Raw genomic sequence first — 19,309 nt, 5'->3', positions numbered from 1 at the left:
ATTAAATTATGGATAATTTATACATGTAATACATAATAGTCACACTTAGGCACAGCATAGGCAACACAGTCTACCCACTAGAAGATCAGCAAAGGTACAATGTCATGCACAGGAACTTCACAAGAAAGCAGGATTTTGGGGCCTCCTGCTAACTCTCTAATCTCACCCTCAATCTGGAGTGCCCCCTCCCGTCACACCCCTACTTCTGTGTTCTGTAACTATACCGGGATGTCATGTAGTGACATCTTTTTCCGGCTATTTCCCCAAACCCAAATGATCGTCTCATGGATATATGGTGGCCACATGTCTTTCATAGGTATTTCGTGCTGCCTTTAGATGTTTTTGTTCAAAGCCTCCTAATCAGAAGTGATTATATAAGTTTCCTCTAGATTCCACCTTTTCATCCAACTGCATTATTTTACTTAACAATAATAATCACCATATGAACATTTATTTAGCGAGACCACAGAGTGGGCAGGAGGACAGGCAGACCTACTCCAACACACTGCTGAGGTATCCAGGGCCATGTGGGTGAGCTCCCTGGTTGGGGATCAAACTCAGGCAGTTCTGGTGGTAGCAAGGAGTCTTAACCTCTAGGCCACCAGGGAGGCCCTAGGGCTAGAATTTTTCAGAGTCAGTCTCACTGTATTTTCTCCATGATTCCAACAATATTTGGATAATTGGTCCAACGTATTTAAGGAAGACAATCACACAATAGTTTCAAAGAAAATTTTGACTTTGAAAAATATTTGCATTAGATGTACAACTGGCTAATTATTTTCAGCGTTAAGAGAAGGTAGGTCATTAAGCCTTGCAAATTTCAGGGAACAGGCACTAGCTCTATAACATGAAATTTATTAAGTGAATGTATTTAAAATAAAATCACACCAGGGCCTCCCTGGTGGCACAGTGGGGTGGGACGCAACCTAGGAAGCTCTCTGCAGCCACACCCCAGCCAGGGAGCTACCCACACAGTGTGGCAGACCTCTCCTGTCTTGCCCACTGGCTCCTTAGCAGTATATTTCTGTCGATGTGCCTGTTCAATTCCCCACTCTGTCTCTGGTGAGTCCTCTTACCCCTTGTAACTCTGACCTATGCCCCAGTCCTTGTGTGCATAAATGAATGAATCTTTTAATAAAAACAAATAAATCACCCATTTAAACTCATGTCTTGATGGCTCTGCTGTGGTTAAGTTGACATCACTTCTGTCTCCATCCCCCAGGCTCACCAGCGACCTGGCGCCGGGAAACCAAACCCACCCCACAGCGTTCACCCTCCTGGGGCTCTCAGAAGAGGCCTCGCTGCAGCCCCTCCTCTTCGGGGCATTCTTGGCCATGTACTTGGTCACGGTCACTGGGAATCTCCTCATCATCCTGGCCATCGTCACGGACCCCCACCTGCACACCCCCATGTACTTCTTCCTCTCCAACCTGTCCTTTGCCGACATTGGCTTCACCTCCACCACCGTCCCCAAGATGCTGCTGAACATCCAGACACAGAACAAAGCCATAACCTACGCGGGCTGTCTCAGCCAGGTGTTTTTCTTCTTCCTCTTTGGAGGACTGGACAACTTCCTCCTGACAGCCATGGCCTACGACCGGTTTGTGGCCATCTGCCATCCCCTGCACTACACGGTCATCATGAACCCCAAGTTCTGTGGCCTCCTGCTCCTTGCATCCTGGGTGTTAAGTCTTCTGGATTCTCTATTACACAGCTTAATGGTTTTGCGACTGTCCTTTTGCTCACAGCTGCAAATCCCTCACTTCTTCTGTGACCTGGACCAGGTGGTCCAGCTTGCCTGTTCTGACACCTTCCTCAATGAGCTGGTGGTATATTTAGCAGCGGGGGTTCTGGCGATCATTCCTCTCAGTGGCATCCTTTACTCTTACTCTAAGATTGTGTCCTCTGTTTTGAAAATCTTCTCCGCGAGCAGCAGGTACAAAGCCTTCTCCACCTGCGGGTCTCACCTCTCCGTGGTCTCCCTGTTCTACGGGACGGGGCTCGGCGTGTACCTCAGCTCTGCTGCTACCCACGACTCCAGGGACAGTGCAATCGCCTCGGTGATGTACACGGTGGTCACCCCCATGCTGAACCCCTTCATCTACAGTCTCAGAAACAGGGACATAAAGCAGGCCCTGGGGAGGCTCTTCAGCTGCAGAGCAACCCCAACGTGACGGTGGCCGCTTCCTCAGCTTGTCTGGTCGGGAGCAGCAGGGCTCTCAGTCCATGGACTAAGTCATGATCCTGTCCTCAGTCAGTCAGAGTTAATCTGTGCTTGTCTTATGTAAACAGTTTGATGTCAGTTTCATTATATGTTATTAATATTTTTTCGGTATTTCCTAAATTATCTTCAACTGGTATGAATACTGAGAAGTATTAAAAAAACATAATCTGCATGCCATTTTCTTTTTTTTTTCCCCAAAGATTTATTTATTTATTTATACAAGCACTGGTTACAGTCAGAAGCGCGGGAGGGTGAGAGAATTCACCAGAGGCAGAGGGGGGAGCAGAGCAGGCAGAGGGACCGAAGTACACTGCTGAGGGGAGCAGCGGGCGGCAGGAGAGGTCTGTGCGCCATGTGGGACCCTCGCCTGAGGCCAGGGATTGAGCCAGCCCTGCAGAGGCTGCGGGCAACTCAGAGCCCAGCGCTCAACCGCTGCACCACCAGTGGAGGCCCTGCGTGCCTTTTTCTTTAGTGAAATGTTTAAAACAGGAAATTGAAAGATGGAGGAAAATATATATACCCCTCTCTAAGGAAAAAAATAAGCAATTTATGGATTATCTGCAGAAAAATCTTGTGGTATCACAGTATCCATGGGTGTCCAGGGCTAATATTCACTGTCCCTTACTCTCTCCTTTACTTCCTTCCTTTCGATGCTTTATTGTTGACCCATTAATACTCCTGTTCATGTCATTTTGTTCAGTGTTTGTTTCATTTTTTTCTTTCTTGTAGAAGAACTCCTGTCAGTTTTTATGGTGAGGCAGGCAGACCTGATGGGGATCAACTTCATGGGCTTCTCTGTCTGGAGAAGCCTTTATTCACATGCATAATTGAATAATTTCACAGCACAGAGAGCTCTTGCCTGGAAGTCTTCATATTTAGGATGACACACACTTTATTCCTCCCTTTTCCTGGAGGGCGACTGGGGAACAATCAGAGGAAAGTCTAACTTGGATGCCTCTGCAAATTCCCTTACATCAGGCCTCCTGTATATCTTTTTTCTGATTTAACAGTGGGGTGTCGTGGTGTAGGTCATTTTCACTTTGAAATTTGAGTGCTATCTATATTTCCAGGATATTTGTGCTTATTTCACTCCAGGTTTAGAAAATTCTCAGCTGTGGTTTTTCGAAAAACGTCACTCCTCTCTTCTCTGTTCACCTTCCGGATTATCCACGTCTGTGGAGTCTGACATTTTTATAGCGTTTCCTTATTTTTCCTGTGTCTGAGTCTCATTTCTCTCTGTTTTCCTAATTGGGTCATGTATATACTGGGATCTTCCATTTCTGAAGTTATTTTATTGGCCAGTTTAATTCTATTGAACACACTTCCTGTATTTGGGTTCATTCACATTCAGATGGTCTTTTGTGTTTTCTTAATCTTGTCCATCTCTTTGGTGAAGACTCTCTGGTTCTTTTATCTTCTTTGTTTTTTTTTATTTTTTTTCCTTGTTTTATTTATTTATTTTTTTATTTTTTATTTTTATTTTTTTTAATATTAAATTTTATTTTTATATTCCCCCATACAATTGCAAACGTCCCATTCTGACCCCAATCCTTCCCCTCCCGCCCCCACCCCCCAAAAAGTGTCTCTGGTTCATAGATTTTTGTTGATTTTGATTTTCACTTTCTTATATTCATTTTCCTGGTCCCTTATTTAAGTTTTCTAGATTCCTGCTATGAGTGAGACCATCCGGTATTTTTCTTTTTCTTTTTGGCTTATTTCGCTGAGCATGATCCCTTCCAGCGCCATCCATGTTGCTGCAAATGGCATGTGTTTATCTTTTTTGAATGCGGAGTAATATTCCATGGTGTATATGCACCACATCTTCTTGATCCAGTCATCTATTTTTGGGCATTTGGGTTGTTTCCAAAGCTTAGCTATTGTAAACAGTGCTGCTATAAACATAGGGGTGCAGAGGCTCTTTGGAATGGATGTTTCTGTGTCCTTTGGGTAAATACCTAGGAGTGGAATTGCTGGATCCTATGGAAGCTCTATGTTTAGTAGGTCCAGAAATCTCCACACAGCTCTCCACAGTGGTTGGACCAGTTTGCACTCCCACCAACAGTGCAGAAGAGTTCCTTTGAAAGGTCCTGCAGATGCCTCTCCACATTTGAGTTGTTTTCCCATAACTCAGGGGTGTATTTACTGTTGTTGCATCCACGTCACTGACACTCCTCTGCTTCTCTCTCCTGTATTAACCAACCAGAACTTCTGTTTTGCTGCTTTTTTTTTTTTCTCTTGTGCTCAAATGTTCCTTGAATTCTAAGTAACTATGTCATCTCATTTCCAGGTTTGTAGCTGGGGGGTTGTGGTGAGATTGTTCCTCTTCTAGTTTTCCTTGGCTTCAGGTGGAGGCGTTGGGGAGTCTGGGGCTTAAGTGTTGTCTCAGTTTGCTGAGACGTGAACTCTGTCACCTCCACCTCCTCCCCTCTCTCTCACAGCAAGGTCCAATTGGTCTTCAGTTGTCCTCACCTCCCACTCCACCATTGTCTGGTACTTCCTGCATGGATTGAGTCTCCTGGTGACTGGAGCAGGGTTTACTCCACAGGGTTCAAGTTGTGCAATCAACTAACTGGCACTGGTATGTTGGAGGCACCTACGTGGGCAGTGACCACAGGCAATGACACCACAGCCACCAGTCATGCTGTCCCTGAGGGACCCGGGTTACAAATGCTGCAAGTCTGCTTGATACTTTGCAAAGAAGTGCTGTGTTCTCTGTCCCACCATCCTTTCCCTGCTCTGGGATCCATTATGAAGCCATCTGGGCTCTGCCGGAAAACTCTGATTTCTTATCTCTGGAAGAGGGTGCAGATTTCCTTTCCTGTGTTGGTCACTGAGCTCACAAGGTCCCAGGACAGAAGAGGAAACAATATACAGTATTGGTGGAATGTCAACTTGTGCATCTGTTATGGAAAGCTGTAAGGAAATTCCTCAAACATTGAAGAATATAAGTTTCCTGTGATGCAAAAGTCTTACTTCTGAGTGTTTAGCTGGAAAATACCCACAAAAAGCACTCATTCCAAGAGGTGTTTTCCATCCATGTTCACTGCAATGGGTTTTACAATAGCCAAGAGGCAGAGAAAACCCAAGTGTCCACTGATTGACAAATGTCCAGAAAGATGTGGTATATGTAGATAGCGGAATACTATTTATATTTGGAAGAACAAAAGGATAACAACAGAATGATCCTTTCTGAAACAAGCCAAACAGAGAAAGCCAAATATCATGTGATTTCACTCATATGTAATAAAGAAAATAAATAAACCGATCATGTCCATAAAACAAAATACACTTTTGGACTATATGAGAGCAATTAGTGGCTCACAGGAAGATGGGAGAAGGGAGGTGGTTCAATCAGAAATGAGGACGATGGTATAATGAAAGATAAATTTAAACTTTTAGTACTAAACTTAATGTCACATATACATTAATAATAATCATGCATACCTAAAATTTATATAACATTATAATGCAAGGTTATTTCACTGTAATAAATGGAAAGGTAATGTCACAGGAAATGGAAGGAATTTAATGGGAGTGTCTCCCTTAATTAATAGCTTTGTATTAAAGCTAATGTAAATGTATTTCATTTGCATTTCAAAGTGAATAATGAAGCTATGATGCATTATAAAAATATAATGCAAAATTACTGATTTAGAGTAGCAATAAGAAATTTAGCATACATACGGCATGGGTCCCTTTATACAGAATACACAAAAGATTACCCAAAGTCTGTTTTCTTGCGTATAATATTGTGGGAATAATAAACCAATATTCAGATGGATGTTTTCAGAAATGAATGCCTGTAAATAGTGTTTATTATTTAGGATGAGTTCTATTCATGTCCAGTTTTTAGGGTTTTCAGGATACATGGATTTTGGATCTAACTGAAACAATAAACCAGTTCAGTAAACGCGGTAGGACATAAACACAAAAATATCAGCTGCCTTCCTATATATAAACAATAGTTAGAAGAGGAAAGGTTAGAAAATGATCCAGTTTACAACCACACCAAACAAATGAAAGTTAAATACCTAGTTAGCAAACTTAACAAAGGATGTGAAGAGCCCGTATAGAGAAAACTATAAGACTGTCAAAAGAGATACAAAAAGACACAAAGAAATGGAAAGTTATTTCTTGCTCATGGACTGGAAGAATCAATGTGGTCACAATGACCATCCTCCACAAAGCACTACACAGAGTCAACACAATCACACGAATTTACCGATGGCACACTTTAAGAAATAAAACACACATTACTGAAATTCATATGGAACCACAAAATACACATATAGCAAAGCAATTTACAAAAAGAAGGAAAAATCATTATAATACCAGAATTCCAACTATACTATAAAAGTGTAATAATTGAAACAATACTGCATAATGAAAATGGTTGGGTACAACACCAGACACAGTTTACAATGGGGCAGAATCAAGACCCAGATAAACCAGACTTATAGGAAGAGTAAATCTAGAAATTAGGAGCCAAAAAATATACACCCGAGCAAGGAAAGCCTCTTCAGTAAATGGCATTGAAATAAATGGACACACATGCAAGAGAATGAAACTAGATGCCTCTAGCCCACTTGACACAAAATTCAATTCAAAATGAATAAAAATTTGATGTAAGAACCAAAACCATAACACACATAGAAGAAAACATGGGGAAAACACTCTTCTGTGTAAATTACAGAAATGTGTGGATTTTTTCCAGCAGCAAGGGAAACAAAGGAGAATCTAAATAATTGAGAAAATATCAACCAAAATGTTTCTGTTTAGTACAAGAAAACAGCACTACAACACCAAGACAGCCTACTAAAGGGAGGACATATTTGAACAGCCTAATTCTGACAAAGACATACAAAGAACATGGGCTGTTGATGTGCATCCTCTCCTGTTCCACACCCACTGGGACGTGTCAATTTCAACAGGAGACACCCAGCTGGTGAGGGACATCTGGTGGACAGAGAGAGGCTGTTAGTCCAAGCCCCGTGTGCCATTATGTTGTCACATGTAACATCGAGTTATTTCCCAGTATGTCTCTAAATTGCAAGTAAACCTGGTACAGGGTGTGAAAACATCCCTTTTGTGTAGTGTGGCAACATGGACATTAAGGACAGGAAAGTGAAGGAAAATCAATTGTCTCCAAAAGAAGACTTTTTAGTACTGAGGCCTGTCGTCACAGATCACCACAAGACCTTCCTCTGGCTGCTAGAAGAGCAACGGGCGACCCTCACTTGGAGGTAGTTGTGGCGCCTGCTCCTGCCTCCCCGGGGGTTGTCACGGACCCTGCTTTAGCAGAGAAGTCTGGGCACAATTCAGAGGTTGCTCAGTCAACTGCTGCTCAGGATGACAAAGTGACGCCCAGTGTCAGGACTCAACTTCTGTAGCGAACTACCCTGTGCCGGCAGTGGCACAGCATGTTAGCACTTGCCTGTGCTGCTAAGCAGGACACCTGCCTAACCTTTGGGGGGCCGAGGAGGGGCACGGGCTTCAGGGTTCCTCTGACACTTACAAAATTCTTTACTCGTTGGCCCTGCACATTTAGCTGGTTAGGAACACAGGCGTTTCCTTCTGGAGTTTCAAACACAAGGCTGCTGCAGTCGCATCACAGTAAAAACAAAAAGAAATTCCTATTTGCTTTTGCACGAGTGCCATGACAACAAGGAGTGTGGTGTCTAAGGTTTTATATAGAGGGCTCGGTTCTCTGCTTTATGAGAGAGGAATAGCACTATTGGGCATATTGGGGGGGGGGGTCTGTGCCCCCAACTCATTTGTGCCTTGATGACCCAGGAAAAGAAGTCAAGACGGGCTCCTCAAGCACAGACATTTGGAAAACATGAACACACAGCTGTAACCCAGGGGGGTTACAGCTCTGGAAGGTGCTGGACTTCATGGAAAAGGAGTAACAAAAATTGGATGCACTTGACATCTAATCTAGTCTCTCAGGATCAGAGAATCATTAACAAACTTTCCTTCTGTCCAGTCCAGTGTCCACAGGGAAATCATGAGCTCAGAGCTTGGAGCAGGAGAGTGAGCTGTGGCTAATGAGGCCGCGTGGAGGGCGGTAAATACCCTGTCTCCCTCGGTCCCTCAGACTGTCCAACCCGAGACCGGAGAGGACATGATTCCTGTCTGTGGAGCCCGACCTCTGCCCAGGGACCAGCCCTTGGCGCCCTCCTGAGATCCTGCCTGTGACACAGCCCAGATCCATCCTCAAGCGTCCAGGAGGGACTCAGACGCTCCATGGAGAAGCCCCCCTCACAGCCCACACCCAGGTGAGTCTCAGAGCCCAGCAGGCACTTGGGACAGGTCCAGGGAAAGTGCAAACTGAGAAGTTCTGCCTCAGGTCACAGAGATCAAACCAGGCCCAGGGACAAGAGGTTCCCTTGTTCTCTTGCTTGACTGACTCGTCAATTTATAATTAATTTACTTAATTTGTGACTCAAAACTGTCCACTGCTCTCAACAATACAGAGATGGTGCTGACAGTGAAGAGACAGGAAGGAAAATCTGTTAGGATGAGACTGAAGGGGGAGTGGGGGCTTAACGTGGTTCCAGCAAAGTTAGGACACAGCCAAGAAGGTCTGGAGTTAAGGCAGAGGAAAAATAAAGTATTAAATGTGATGGGGTCGGCACTGAAGTGAGGGGCTCAGTTTTAGAATGGGGTGAGTGAGCAGGTGATCTATATTAGAAAGATCCAGACTAATGGAGGCAGATGACCTCACAGAGCAGCTGAGGAGATGAACAGTGTGTAGTGCATCCACTCTATTAGGTGCTCTCACAAGTAATACTTTTTCTTCAATGTCAGTTGGGGGATAATTTGCAACCAGTTTTACTGTGCAACCAGCCTATTTCTGGCACATCTGCATAGTTTTTCTTGTTAGAATTTTGTTTTTTCAATTAGAAATTATGCTCATTCCTACAATTTATTTACTTAGGGCCTGCATTTTATTTTGGTTTGTGATTCAAATGTTCAATCAGAATTGGAGTTTATCAAAATAAGTGTTTTGCACTTATTTCTCCCACATATACATCGGCTTTTGGGCAAAATGTTTAAAAGCTTTCCATTGTGTGTGGGCCTCAGTCGATCTACTGTGTCCCACTATGTATTGAAACATTGGCTGTTTCTTCCATTCGTATTAGTAATAATAAATTACACACATTGTGTTCACGTCACATCTGTTTTCCCTCATTATTATGTCTGCTCACTTTTGTGATTTGATTTGTTGTGTTTTCATTGAGATTTAATTGACATGAAACAATGTGAAAGTTGGAGAAAAACATGTTGATTTCATATATTTATATATTGCAATGTGATTACCCCTGGAGCACGAGCTAACACCTCCATCAATACACACAATTAATATTTATTTTTGTCACAAAAGTATTAAGAAACAATCTCCAATCAACGTTATCCAACACATCAATAAAAAGAAATATAAAAACCACACGATAATATCAATAGATGCTGAGAAAGCTTTCGACAAAGCACAACACCCATTCATGATAAAAGCCCTTGAAATTCTTGGGATACAAGGAACAGAACTCAACATCATAAAGGCCATATATGACAAGTCCCAGTAACTTTGAATGCTGTAAGAAAATACTGTTGACTCTGTCACAATGCAGTAGATTCCAGAACCTTATTCACCCACCAGTTTCAAGTTTGTGTCCTGAAACAGCCTCTTCCAAATTCCCCACCCTGGTCCATGGAAACTATTTAAGTCTGTTTCAGAACCGCACACGGAAGTGATGTCCAGGATTTGTAGTTCTCTGACTTGTGTCATGTGGCACAACATTCTTAGGTGCTCGGGTTGTCACAAAGGGCAGGGTGTCCTTCCTTCTCTTCACTGGATATTATTTGATATTTTATTATATAGAATGTGTTTTATAACAACACGGTATCTTGTGCGTGTATTACACATTATATGTTTTACATAATCCATGTATATTCATTTGGACAATTAAGGGGCAATTGTGTACATGTACTGTGAATATATATTTTATATTTATAAGTGTACACATTATTTTCTTTATTCACCCACTAAGAGACTCACAGGTTATTTCTAAATTTTGGCTCAGTAAGCAAGGGGGTGCAGATAGTTTTTCAATGTCCTGTGTTTGTTTCCTTTGTACATGTATAAACACATCACGGGGGAGTCTAACTTTGCTATTTTGAGGCGTCTCTGTTCTCTTACCCATGGTGGCTGGAGTGGTGGATTAGCCACTGACCGCACCCCAGAGTTCTCTGTACCCCAGTCCCAGTGCTGACCTTTGGTCATCTCCCTGGGAACTCTGTCAGCAGCTGTGAGGTGACAGCTCCTGGTTCTGAATTGCATTTCCCTGGTGAGTGATCCTGAGCACCCCCTCATGCGCTTGCTGCCCATCTAGGTGTCTTCTCTGGAAAACACATATTTAGGCACTCTCTGGTATGTGCATAGGCAATGACTTCCTTGTGACATGAAAAAGCAGGAAGCCACACGTGGTGCTACATAAACTGAAAAGCTTCTGCATACAAGAGAGACAAAGGGACGATGGGCAGCCAATTTGTTCCTAAAAATATCCCCCACCTTCCCATCTCCTGGATCACATTCTTCTGTATTCAAAGGACAAATGATATTTTCCTCAAGCATATGGAATCCATTTTTGTTTATCTAGAGAGAAATGACAGCTTTAGATCTGCATTTTTCAGTGCTTTGGAATAAGTGTCATTTCCTGTTTTTCATTTTCAAGCTTTGTCAGTTTACATTTTAGAGAACAACGTGGATGTGATTAAGTTCTTGTTATACCTTTTCTTCACAAAGTCTTAGATTTTTGCTCCATTGTGGTTAATGCATTCGTGGTGATGCTGGTGTATTTAACGAGGCTTTATTTTTCCTGCTCTTCCATTTATTTTACGAATTACAATTCTTTGACAGGGTGGGGTGTCAGGATATAGTGAATAAATTAATTTCTCTCTTAATATCATGGATAAATTCTTGGAAACTGCAACTATAAGTGAACTGTAAGTTCATCCATTTAAATAAGAATTAAATTTCTCATGGTGGATTTCTGGTCACAGAAACATTATAAAACTTCTAAATAAAGACCCTGACACTTCTAATATTAAACAATATTTGTAATCATTCATCTATTCATTTACTCCCAATCAGCTTATTCCAGTCAAGGCTGAGGGTAACTGGGGTCTGCCAAGAAGCAGACTGTGCAAAGGAACTGACCCTGACGGGATGCTGTTCAGATGCAGAGCAGTGGCCACACTCACCGCGGGTAGGAGTGCAGCCTGGTCCAGCCCTCACAGAGAGCAGGGAGGACGCGTCTCAAACAATAAACATGGATCTGCCATTTGACCCAGTAATTCCACTCCTACGCATCTCTCCAAAAATTAAAAAAAAAAAAAACATTTGAAAAAACTTGCACTCCCATGTTTATTGCAGCACTATTTATTATAGCTGAAACATCCTAATAAGTGTAGGTAAAGAAGATGTAGTACATACACACAGTGGAATACTACTCCGCAATTAAAAATATAAACTTAAGCCATTTGTAGCAACATGTATGGAAGCTGAAATCATAATGCTAGGTGAAAATGAGTTATGAGAATGGTAAATATCAGACGGTGTGACTATTCTGTGGAATATAAAGTAACTAAATTAACAGATTAAGGCAAGCTAAAAACTAACCCTTGACAGCTGACTACAGATATGAGACAGCAAGGGGGAGGCTGGGGAAAGGGGGCAGAGCAAAAGGATGGAAGCACAATGGTCTGGGGTGGTGGAACATGGGCGAGTGGGTGTGGGTGCGCTATGGTGACAATCCCTGGTGGGGGTTCCCCAATATCACCTCAGTTACAAATAAATACATGAATAAGGATACAGGGCAAGGTTCTTTGTTTTAAGGTGTACTGTGTCTTACAATGCAGAAAAAAAGCAACTTTCTTTACAGCAATTCTGGAGAGCCGATTCTTTGAAACGTATAACACTTATTTTTGTTGTCCTTAGTGATTTGTTTTCCAATTCTCAGCTCTGCTTCCATGCACAGGACAAAGTGTGTGTGTGGCTGAAATAAGGGAAATAATCCTTAGTAGAGGTAGAGGAAGCACAGATTGGACATGTGTCCCAGTGAAGCTGTCTTCCGTGATCAAACATTCACAACTCAGACGAAATGTGAGGGAAAGAAATTAATGGAGGGATATAATTATGGATCATTTGTACATATAACACATAATGTTCACACTTAGGCACAGCACATGTAACACAATCTACACACTAGAACATCAGCAAACGTACAAAGTCATGAACAGGAACTTAACATGGCAGCAGGATGTTGGGGCCTCCTGCCCACTCTCTCATCTCACCCCCAACCTAGAGCTCCAGCTCTTGTCACACCCCTACTTCTTGGATCTGTAACTGTGCCAGGAATGCTCCTGTACTGACATCTTTTTCTGGATATTTCCCCAAACCTAAATGTTGTTCTCATGGATATATTGTTGCCACCTGATAAGTCCTTCACAGGTTAACCTGAGGCCTTCAAAATTTTCTGTACAAATCTTCCAATTGGAAGATATACAAGTTTCCTCTAGATTCTACCTCTTCATATAACTGCATTATTTTTCTTGACAATAATAATCACCGTAAGAAATATTATTTATCGAGACCACACACATACTTAGAAGAAAACTACTTTGGAGCAAGGATTAAACTTTTTTAAAAAAATTATTAATTCTTTATGGATAGAATAACTAGGGAGGTAGGTAGAGGTTAGGAGAGGGGGACTCACCAGAGACAGAGTGGGGAGCAGAACAGGCAGATCTACTGAAATACATTGCTGAGGGGAGGAGTGGAGAGACAGGAGAGGTCTGCTGCACCATGTGGGTAACTCCCTGACTGAGGATCAGACTCAGGCTGTCGTGGTGGGACCTCATAGAAAACACCAGGGCCAACCGGGAGGCCCTAGGGTAGGACTGTTCAGTCATTCTCACTGATTTCTCTCCATGATTCCAAAAATATTTGGATAATGTAATTGGTCAATGTATTTAAAAGAAAATCTCAGGAAATTTTCAAAGAAAATGCTGACTTGGAAATATGTGTGCATTAGATGTAAGAATGGCTTAATATTTTCAGCATCAAGGGAAGGTGGGTCATTAACAGCCTTGAAGATTTCAGGGAACAGGCACTAGCTCTATCACATGAAATTTATTCACAGAATATATTTTAAATAAAATCAACATTTAAACACTTTTCTTGAGTGCTCTGCTGTGGTTAAGTTAACATCACTTCTGTCTCCATCCCCCAGGCTCACCAGCGACCTGGCGCCAGGAAACCAAACCCACGCCACAGCGTTCACCCTCCTGGGGCTCTCAGAAGAGGCCTCGCTGCAGCCCCTCCTCTTCTGGGCATTCTTGGCCATGTACTTGGTCACGGTCACGGGGAATCTCCTCATCATCCTGGCCATCGTCACGGACCCCCACCTGCACACCCCCATGTACTTCTTCCTCGCCAACCTGTCCTTTGCCGATGTCGGCTTCACCTCCACCACCGTCCCCAAGATGCTGCTGAACATCCAGACACAGAACAAAGCCATAACCTACGTGGGCTGCCTCAGCCAGATGTTTTTCTCCTTACTCTTTGCAGGAGGGGACAACTTCCTCTTGGCAGCCATGGCCTATGACCGGTTTGTGGCCATCTGCCATCCCCTGCACTACACGGTCATCATGAACCCCCAGTTCTGTGGCCTCCTGCTTCTTGCATGCTGGGTGTTAAGTCTTCTGCATGCTCTGTTACAAACCTTAATGGTTTTGCGACTGTCCTTTTGCTCACAGGTGCAAATCCCTCACTTCTTCTGTGACCTGGACCAGGTGATCCAGCTTGCCTGTTCTGACACCTTCCTCAATGAGCTGGTGAAGTATTTAGCAGCGGGGGTTTTGGGGATCATTCCTCTCAGTGGCATCCTTTACTCTTACTCTAAGATTGTGTCCTCTGTTTTGAAAATCTCCTCAGCGAGCGGCAGGTACAAAGCCTTCTCCACCTGCGGGTCTCACCTCTCAGGGGTCTTCCTGTTCTACGGGACAGCGCTTGGTGTGTACTTCAGTACCGCCGCTACCCAGGACTCCAGGGACAGTGCAATCGCCTCGGTGATGTACACGGTGGTCAACCCCATGCTGAACCCCTTTATCTACAGTCTCAGAAACAAGGACATAAAGCAGGCCCTGGGGAGGCTCTTCAGCTGCAGAGCAACTCCAACGTGACGGGGGCCGCTTCCTCAGATTGTCTGGGTGGGAGCAGCAGGGCTCAGGATCCACGGACTGTCCTGATCCTGTCCTCAGTCAGAGATAATCTGTGGTTTGGCTTAGGAACAGAGTTTGTTATCACTTTTTTATACACTATAAATATGTTTTCTGGGCCTCCCTGGCGGCGCAGCATTTGAGCGCTGGGTTGCAAAGCTGCCCGCAGCCTCTGCAGCGCTGGTTCCATCCCCTGGCTGCTGGCAAGGGTCTCATATGGCGCGCAGACCTTTCCTGCCGCCCGCTGCTCCCCTCAGCAGTGTATTTCGTCAGTCTGCCTGTTCTGTTCCCCACTCTGGCTCAGGTGAATTCTCTCACCCTCCCACACTTCTGACTGTACCCAGTGCTTGTATAAATAAATAAATAAATCTTTTTAAAAACATAAATATGTTTTCTGTATTTCCTTAATTATTTTTGACTGTTCTGTGTACTGGGTTCAGTATTAAGGAAAGCACAGTGTCTGTGAGTTTTTCTTTAGTGAAATGTTTAATACAGAAATTGGGTACTTACAAATAGAAAGTAATGGAAGAAAAATATGAACAACTCTATCAGTAAAAACAAGCAACTTATGGATTACCTGCAGAAAAATCTTGTCATATCACAGCACCCACGCGTGCCCAGGGCTAATAGTCACTGTCCCTACTTCTGTCCTTTCCTTCCTTCCATTGGTGATTTATTGTTGACCCATAATATTTCTGTTCATGTCATTTTGCTCAGGGTTTTGTTTCATGTTTTCCTGAGGCAGGGAGACCTGATGGTGATTAACTCCATTGGCTTCTCTGCCTGGGGAAGCTTTTATTCACATTCATATTTGAATAATTTTGCAGGGCAGAGTATTTTTGGTTGGAAGTCTTTGTATTTAGGATTTTGAGCACTTCCTTTCTCTCCTTTCCTGGAGCGTGACTGGGGAAACCTCTGAGGAAAACCTAATTTGGATGCCTTTGCAAATTCTCTTTTTTTCAGGCCTCCTGAAAATTATTTTCTTTTTTCTGATTTTTACACTTTACCCGTGGGGTGTCAGAGTGTAGGTCATTTTCACTTTGTAATTTGGGTGTTTTCGGTTCTTCCTGGACATTCATGCTTATTTCATTCTTTAGATCTGGAAAATTCTCAGCTATGTTTTTTTTTTAAGATTTATTTACTTATTAATACAAGCACTGGGTACGGTCAGAAGCGCGGGAGGGTGAGAGAATTCACCAGAGCCAGAGCGGGGAGCAGAGCAGGCAGAAGGACCGAAGTACACTGCTGAGGGGAGCAGCGGGCGGCAGGAGAGGTCTGCGCGCCATGGGGGACCCTCACTCAGGGACCGGGGATCGAACCGGAGCTATAGAGGCTGCGGGCAGCTTCGCAACCCAGTGCTCAACCGCTGTGCCACCGGAGAGGCCCTCAGCTATGATTTTTTTGACAAGGGTCCCTCCTCCCTTCTCCTTCATCTTCTGGGTTATCCACTATCCTTATGTTTCCACTTCTCATTGATTCTGACATTTTTGGTTGTGTCCTTATTTTTCCTGTGTCTGTGTCTCATTTCTCTCTGTTTTCCTAAGTGGGTGATTTATACATTTCGATCCTCTGTTTCTGAAGTTATTATCTTTGCAGTTTAATTCTATTTAAAAAACTTTGTATACTTGTGTTCATTCACATTCAGACAGTCTTTTGTGTTCTCTTAATATTGTCCATGTCTTTGGTGAAGACTTTCTGGTTCTTTATCTTCTTTTTTTTTTAAAGATTTATTTATTTATATATACGAGAACCAGGGTACAGGCCAGATATGTGGGAGGGTGAGAGGATTCACCAGAGACAGAGTGGGAAACAGGAACAGGCAGACTGACTGAAATACACTGCTGAGGGGAGCGGAGGGCGAGACAGGAGAGGTCTGCTGTGCCACGTGGGCGGCTCTGAGGCTGGCAGGGATCGAAACAGCAATGCAGAGGATGCAGACTGCTTCACAGCACTGTGCTCAACTGCCTGCGCCACCAAGGAAGCCCCTTTATCTTCTTTCTAAGGTCTCGCAGCGGCCTGTCTGCTCTGAGTCACCTCCCATAACTCACGGGTGTATTTAATGTTGTTGCTCCACGTCACTGAGACTCCTCTGCTTCTCTCCCCTGTTTATGAGCAAGAACTTCGGTTCTGATGCTGTTTTTCCTTCCTGTGCTCAGGTGTTCCTTGATTTCTAAGTATGTCACCTCATTTCCTGGTGTACAGCTGGGGTGTTCTGGATTAGTTTTGATTGTTTCTCTTCTAGTTCACCCTGGCGTGAGGTGGGGAGTCTGGGTCTTAAGTATTGTCTCAGTTTGCTGAGACGTGAACTCTGTCACCTGCACCTCCTCCCCTCTCTCTCCACAGCAAGATCCAATTGGTCTTCAGTTGGAAGAAGACCTCCCGCCCATCTCCCTCTGGTACTCCTGCAATAGACTGAATCTCCTGGTGACTGGAGCTGGGTCTAGTCCACAGGGTATAATGTCTGGACTCAGTGGGCCTGGGTATGAAGGAGGCACCTAAGTGGGTAGTGTGCCCATTACACAGGCAATGGCCACAGGCAATGACCACCACAGCCACCAGCCCTGCTGTCCACTGAGGGGCCCGGGTTGCAAATGCTGCAAGTCTGCTTGATACTGTGCAGAGAAGTGCTGTGTTCTCTGTCTCACCATCCTTTTCTCTGCTCTGGGGTCCATTATGAAGCCATCTGGGCTCTGCCTGAAAATACATTCCTGACATCATGTGGAACCACACACTTCCCTGAATAGCAAAGCAACTCTGACAAAAAAGGAAAAACTATTACAAACTAGACTTCAAACTATACCATAAAACTAAAATACCTAAAACAATACTGGGTAATTAAAATGGCCGGGAATGATAACAGACAGCAATGGGATAGAATCAAGACCCCGAAATAAACCAGACTTATAGGAACAGTTAAGCTACAAATTGGGAGTCAAAAATACACACTGGCGCAAGGAGCCTCTTCAGTTAATGGCATTGGGCAACCTGGACATTCATGCAAAAGAATGAAACTAGGGCCTCCCCTGGTGGCACAGTGGTTGAGTTCTGGGCTGCGAGGCTGCCCGCAGCCTCTGCAGCACCGGTTCGTTCCCCGGCCACCAGCGAGGGTCCCACAAAAAAAAAAAAAAAAAAAAAAAAAAGGATGAAAATAGATGACTCCATGTCCAAACACACAAAAATCAATTCAAAATGAATAAAAGCCCTTGATGTAAGACCCAAAGCATAACACATATAGAAGAAAACTTGGGCAACACACTCTAGAATATAGATTTCAGGTGTGTTTGTGGATTCATTGCAGCAGCAAGGGAAACAAAGGAGAATATAAATAACTGGGACTTTATCAACCAAAATGCTTCTGTCCAGTACATGAAAACATCACTACAACACTAAGACAGCCTACTAAAGGGAGGACATATTTGCACAGCATAATTCTGACACTTAAAGACACACAAGAAATGTGGGGTGTTGAGGCCCATCCTCTCCTGTTCCCTACCCCCTGAGACATGTCAAGTTCAACGTGAGGTGCCCAACTGGTTAGGAGACACCTGGTGGACAGAGAGAGGCTGTTACTCCAAGCCCATGTGCCAACAGATTGTCTGATGTGACACTGAGTTTTTTCCAAGAATGTGTCTAACTTGCAATAGAGACCTGACACGGGGTGGGGGGGGTGAAAACATCCTACTGTGTTGTGTGGCAACAAAATAGACACTAAGGACATGAAAGTGAAGGAAAATCTATTGTCTTCCAAAAGATTTTTCAGTACTGAGATGAGTCCATCACAGGTCATTACAAGCCCTTCCCTGGCTGCTAGAAAAGCAACGGAGACCCTCACTTGGAGCTCATTGTCATGCCTGCTCCTGCCTCACTGGTGCTGTCACAGACCCTGGTTTACCAGTGAAGTCCGGGCACGATATAGAGGTTGCTGAGACAACTGCTGTTCGGGATGAGGACAGTGTCCTGTGAGGATGGTGACGCCTGGTATCAGCAGTGGACTTTTATGGGCAGCGCCCCATGGGGCAGTGGCATGGCATGTGTGTTAGCACTTCCCTGTGCTCTAAGCAGGACACGAGCCTAATCTTTGGGGGGCCAAGGAGGTGCATAGAGTGAGTGTGGCAGTTAAAAAATCTTTACTCTTTTGCTGGTTAGGAACGCAGTCATCCTTCAGGAGATTCAAACATAAGGCTGCTGCAGTCACATCACAATAAATAGTAAAAAAGAAATTCCTATTTGTTTTTGCAAAAGTGCCATGAACACAAGAAGTGTGGTTTCTAAGGTTTTATATAGAACAACTCGGTTCTCTGCTTCTTTGAGTGAGGAATAGCACTATTGGACATATTGGGGGAAGGGGGCCATGCCCCACCACATCTGTGCCTTGATGATCCAGGGCATCAAATCAAGATGGGTTCCTCAGGCACAGACATTTTGAAAACTTGAACACAGAGTTAGAATAAGGTTCTGGGTGAGGGCCTCTCCTGGTGGGGCAGTGGGTGAGCACTGGGCTGCGAAGCTGCCCGCAGCCTCTGCAGCACAGGTTCCATCCCCAGCACCAGTGAGGGTCCCACATGGCGCACAGACCTCTACTGCCGCCCGCTGCTCCCCTCAGCAGTGTGTTTCATCAGTCTGCCTGCTCTGCTCCCTGCTCTGGCTCTGGTGAATTCTCTCACCCTCCTGTGCTTCTGACTGTACCCAGTGCTTGCATAAATAAATAATCTTTAAAGATGGGCGGAGCAACATGGCGGCGAGGAGACGCTGTGAGTAAGATCTCCCATTAAAAAAAGTTAATAGGGAGGAAAAGCGGCAGGT

General features: G+C 44.0%; 2 protein-coding genes across 2 annotated transcripts; both read left to right on the top strand.

Annotated features, from left to right (window-relative positions):
- Positions 1–1,334: 1,334 nt before the first annotated feature.
- Positions 1,335–2,174, top strand: LOC311180607 (olfactory receptor 7C1-like; the record flags this gene model as incomplete). The annotated part of the gene is made up of 1 exon (XM_084248525.1): positions 1,335–2,174. The coding sequence occupies one exon, from the start codon at positions 1,335–1,337 to the stop codon at positions 2,172–2,174; it is 840 nt and encodes a 279-aa protein (XP_084104651.1).
- An 11,402-nt stretch (positions 2,175–13,576) lies between these two features.
- Positions 13,577–14,470, top strand: LOC311180606 (olfactory receptor 7A5-like; the record flags this gene model as incomplete). The annotated part of the gene is made up of 1 exon (XM_084248524.1): positions 13,577–14,470. The coding sequence occupies exon 1, from the start codon at positions 13,631–13,633 to the stop codon at positions 14,468–14,470; it is 840 nt and encodes a 279-aa protein (XP_084104650.1). The 5' UTR covers positions 13,577–13,630.
- Between the last annotated feature and the right edge of the window lie 4,839 nt (positions 14,471–19,309).

Source organism: Talpa europaea (genome assembly GCF_964194135.1).
Source record: "Talpa europaea genome assembly, chromosome: 12".
NCBI classification, from domain to species: domain Eukaryota; kingdom Metazoa; phylum Chordata; class Mammalia; order Eulipotyphla; family Talpidae; genus Talpa; species Talpa europaea.
Note: the sequence above shows the minus strand (reverse complement) of the source record. Positions and strands in the feature narration are given on the sequence as shown.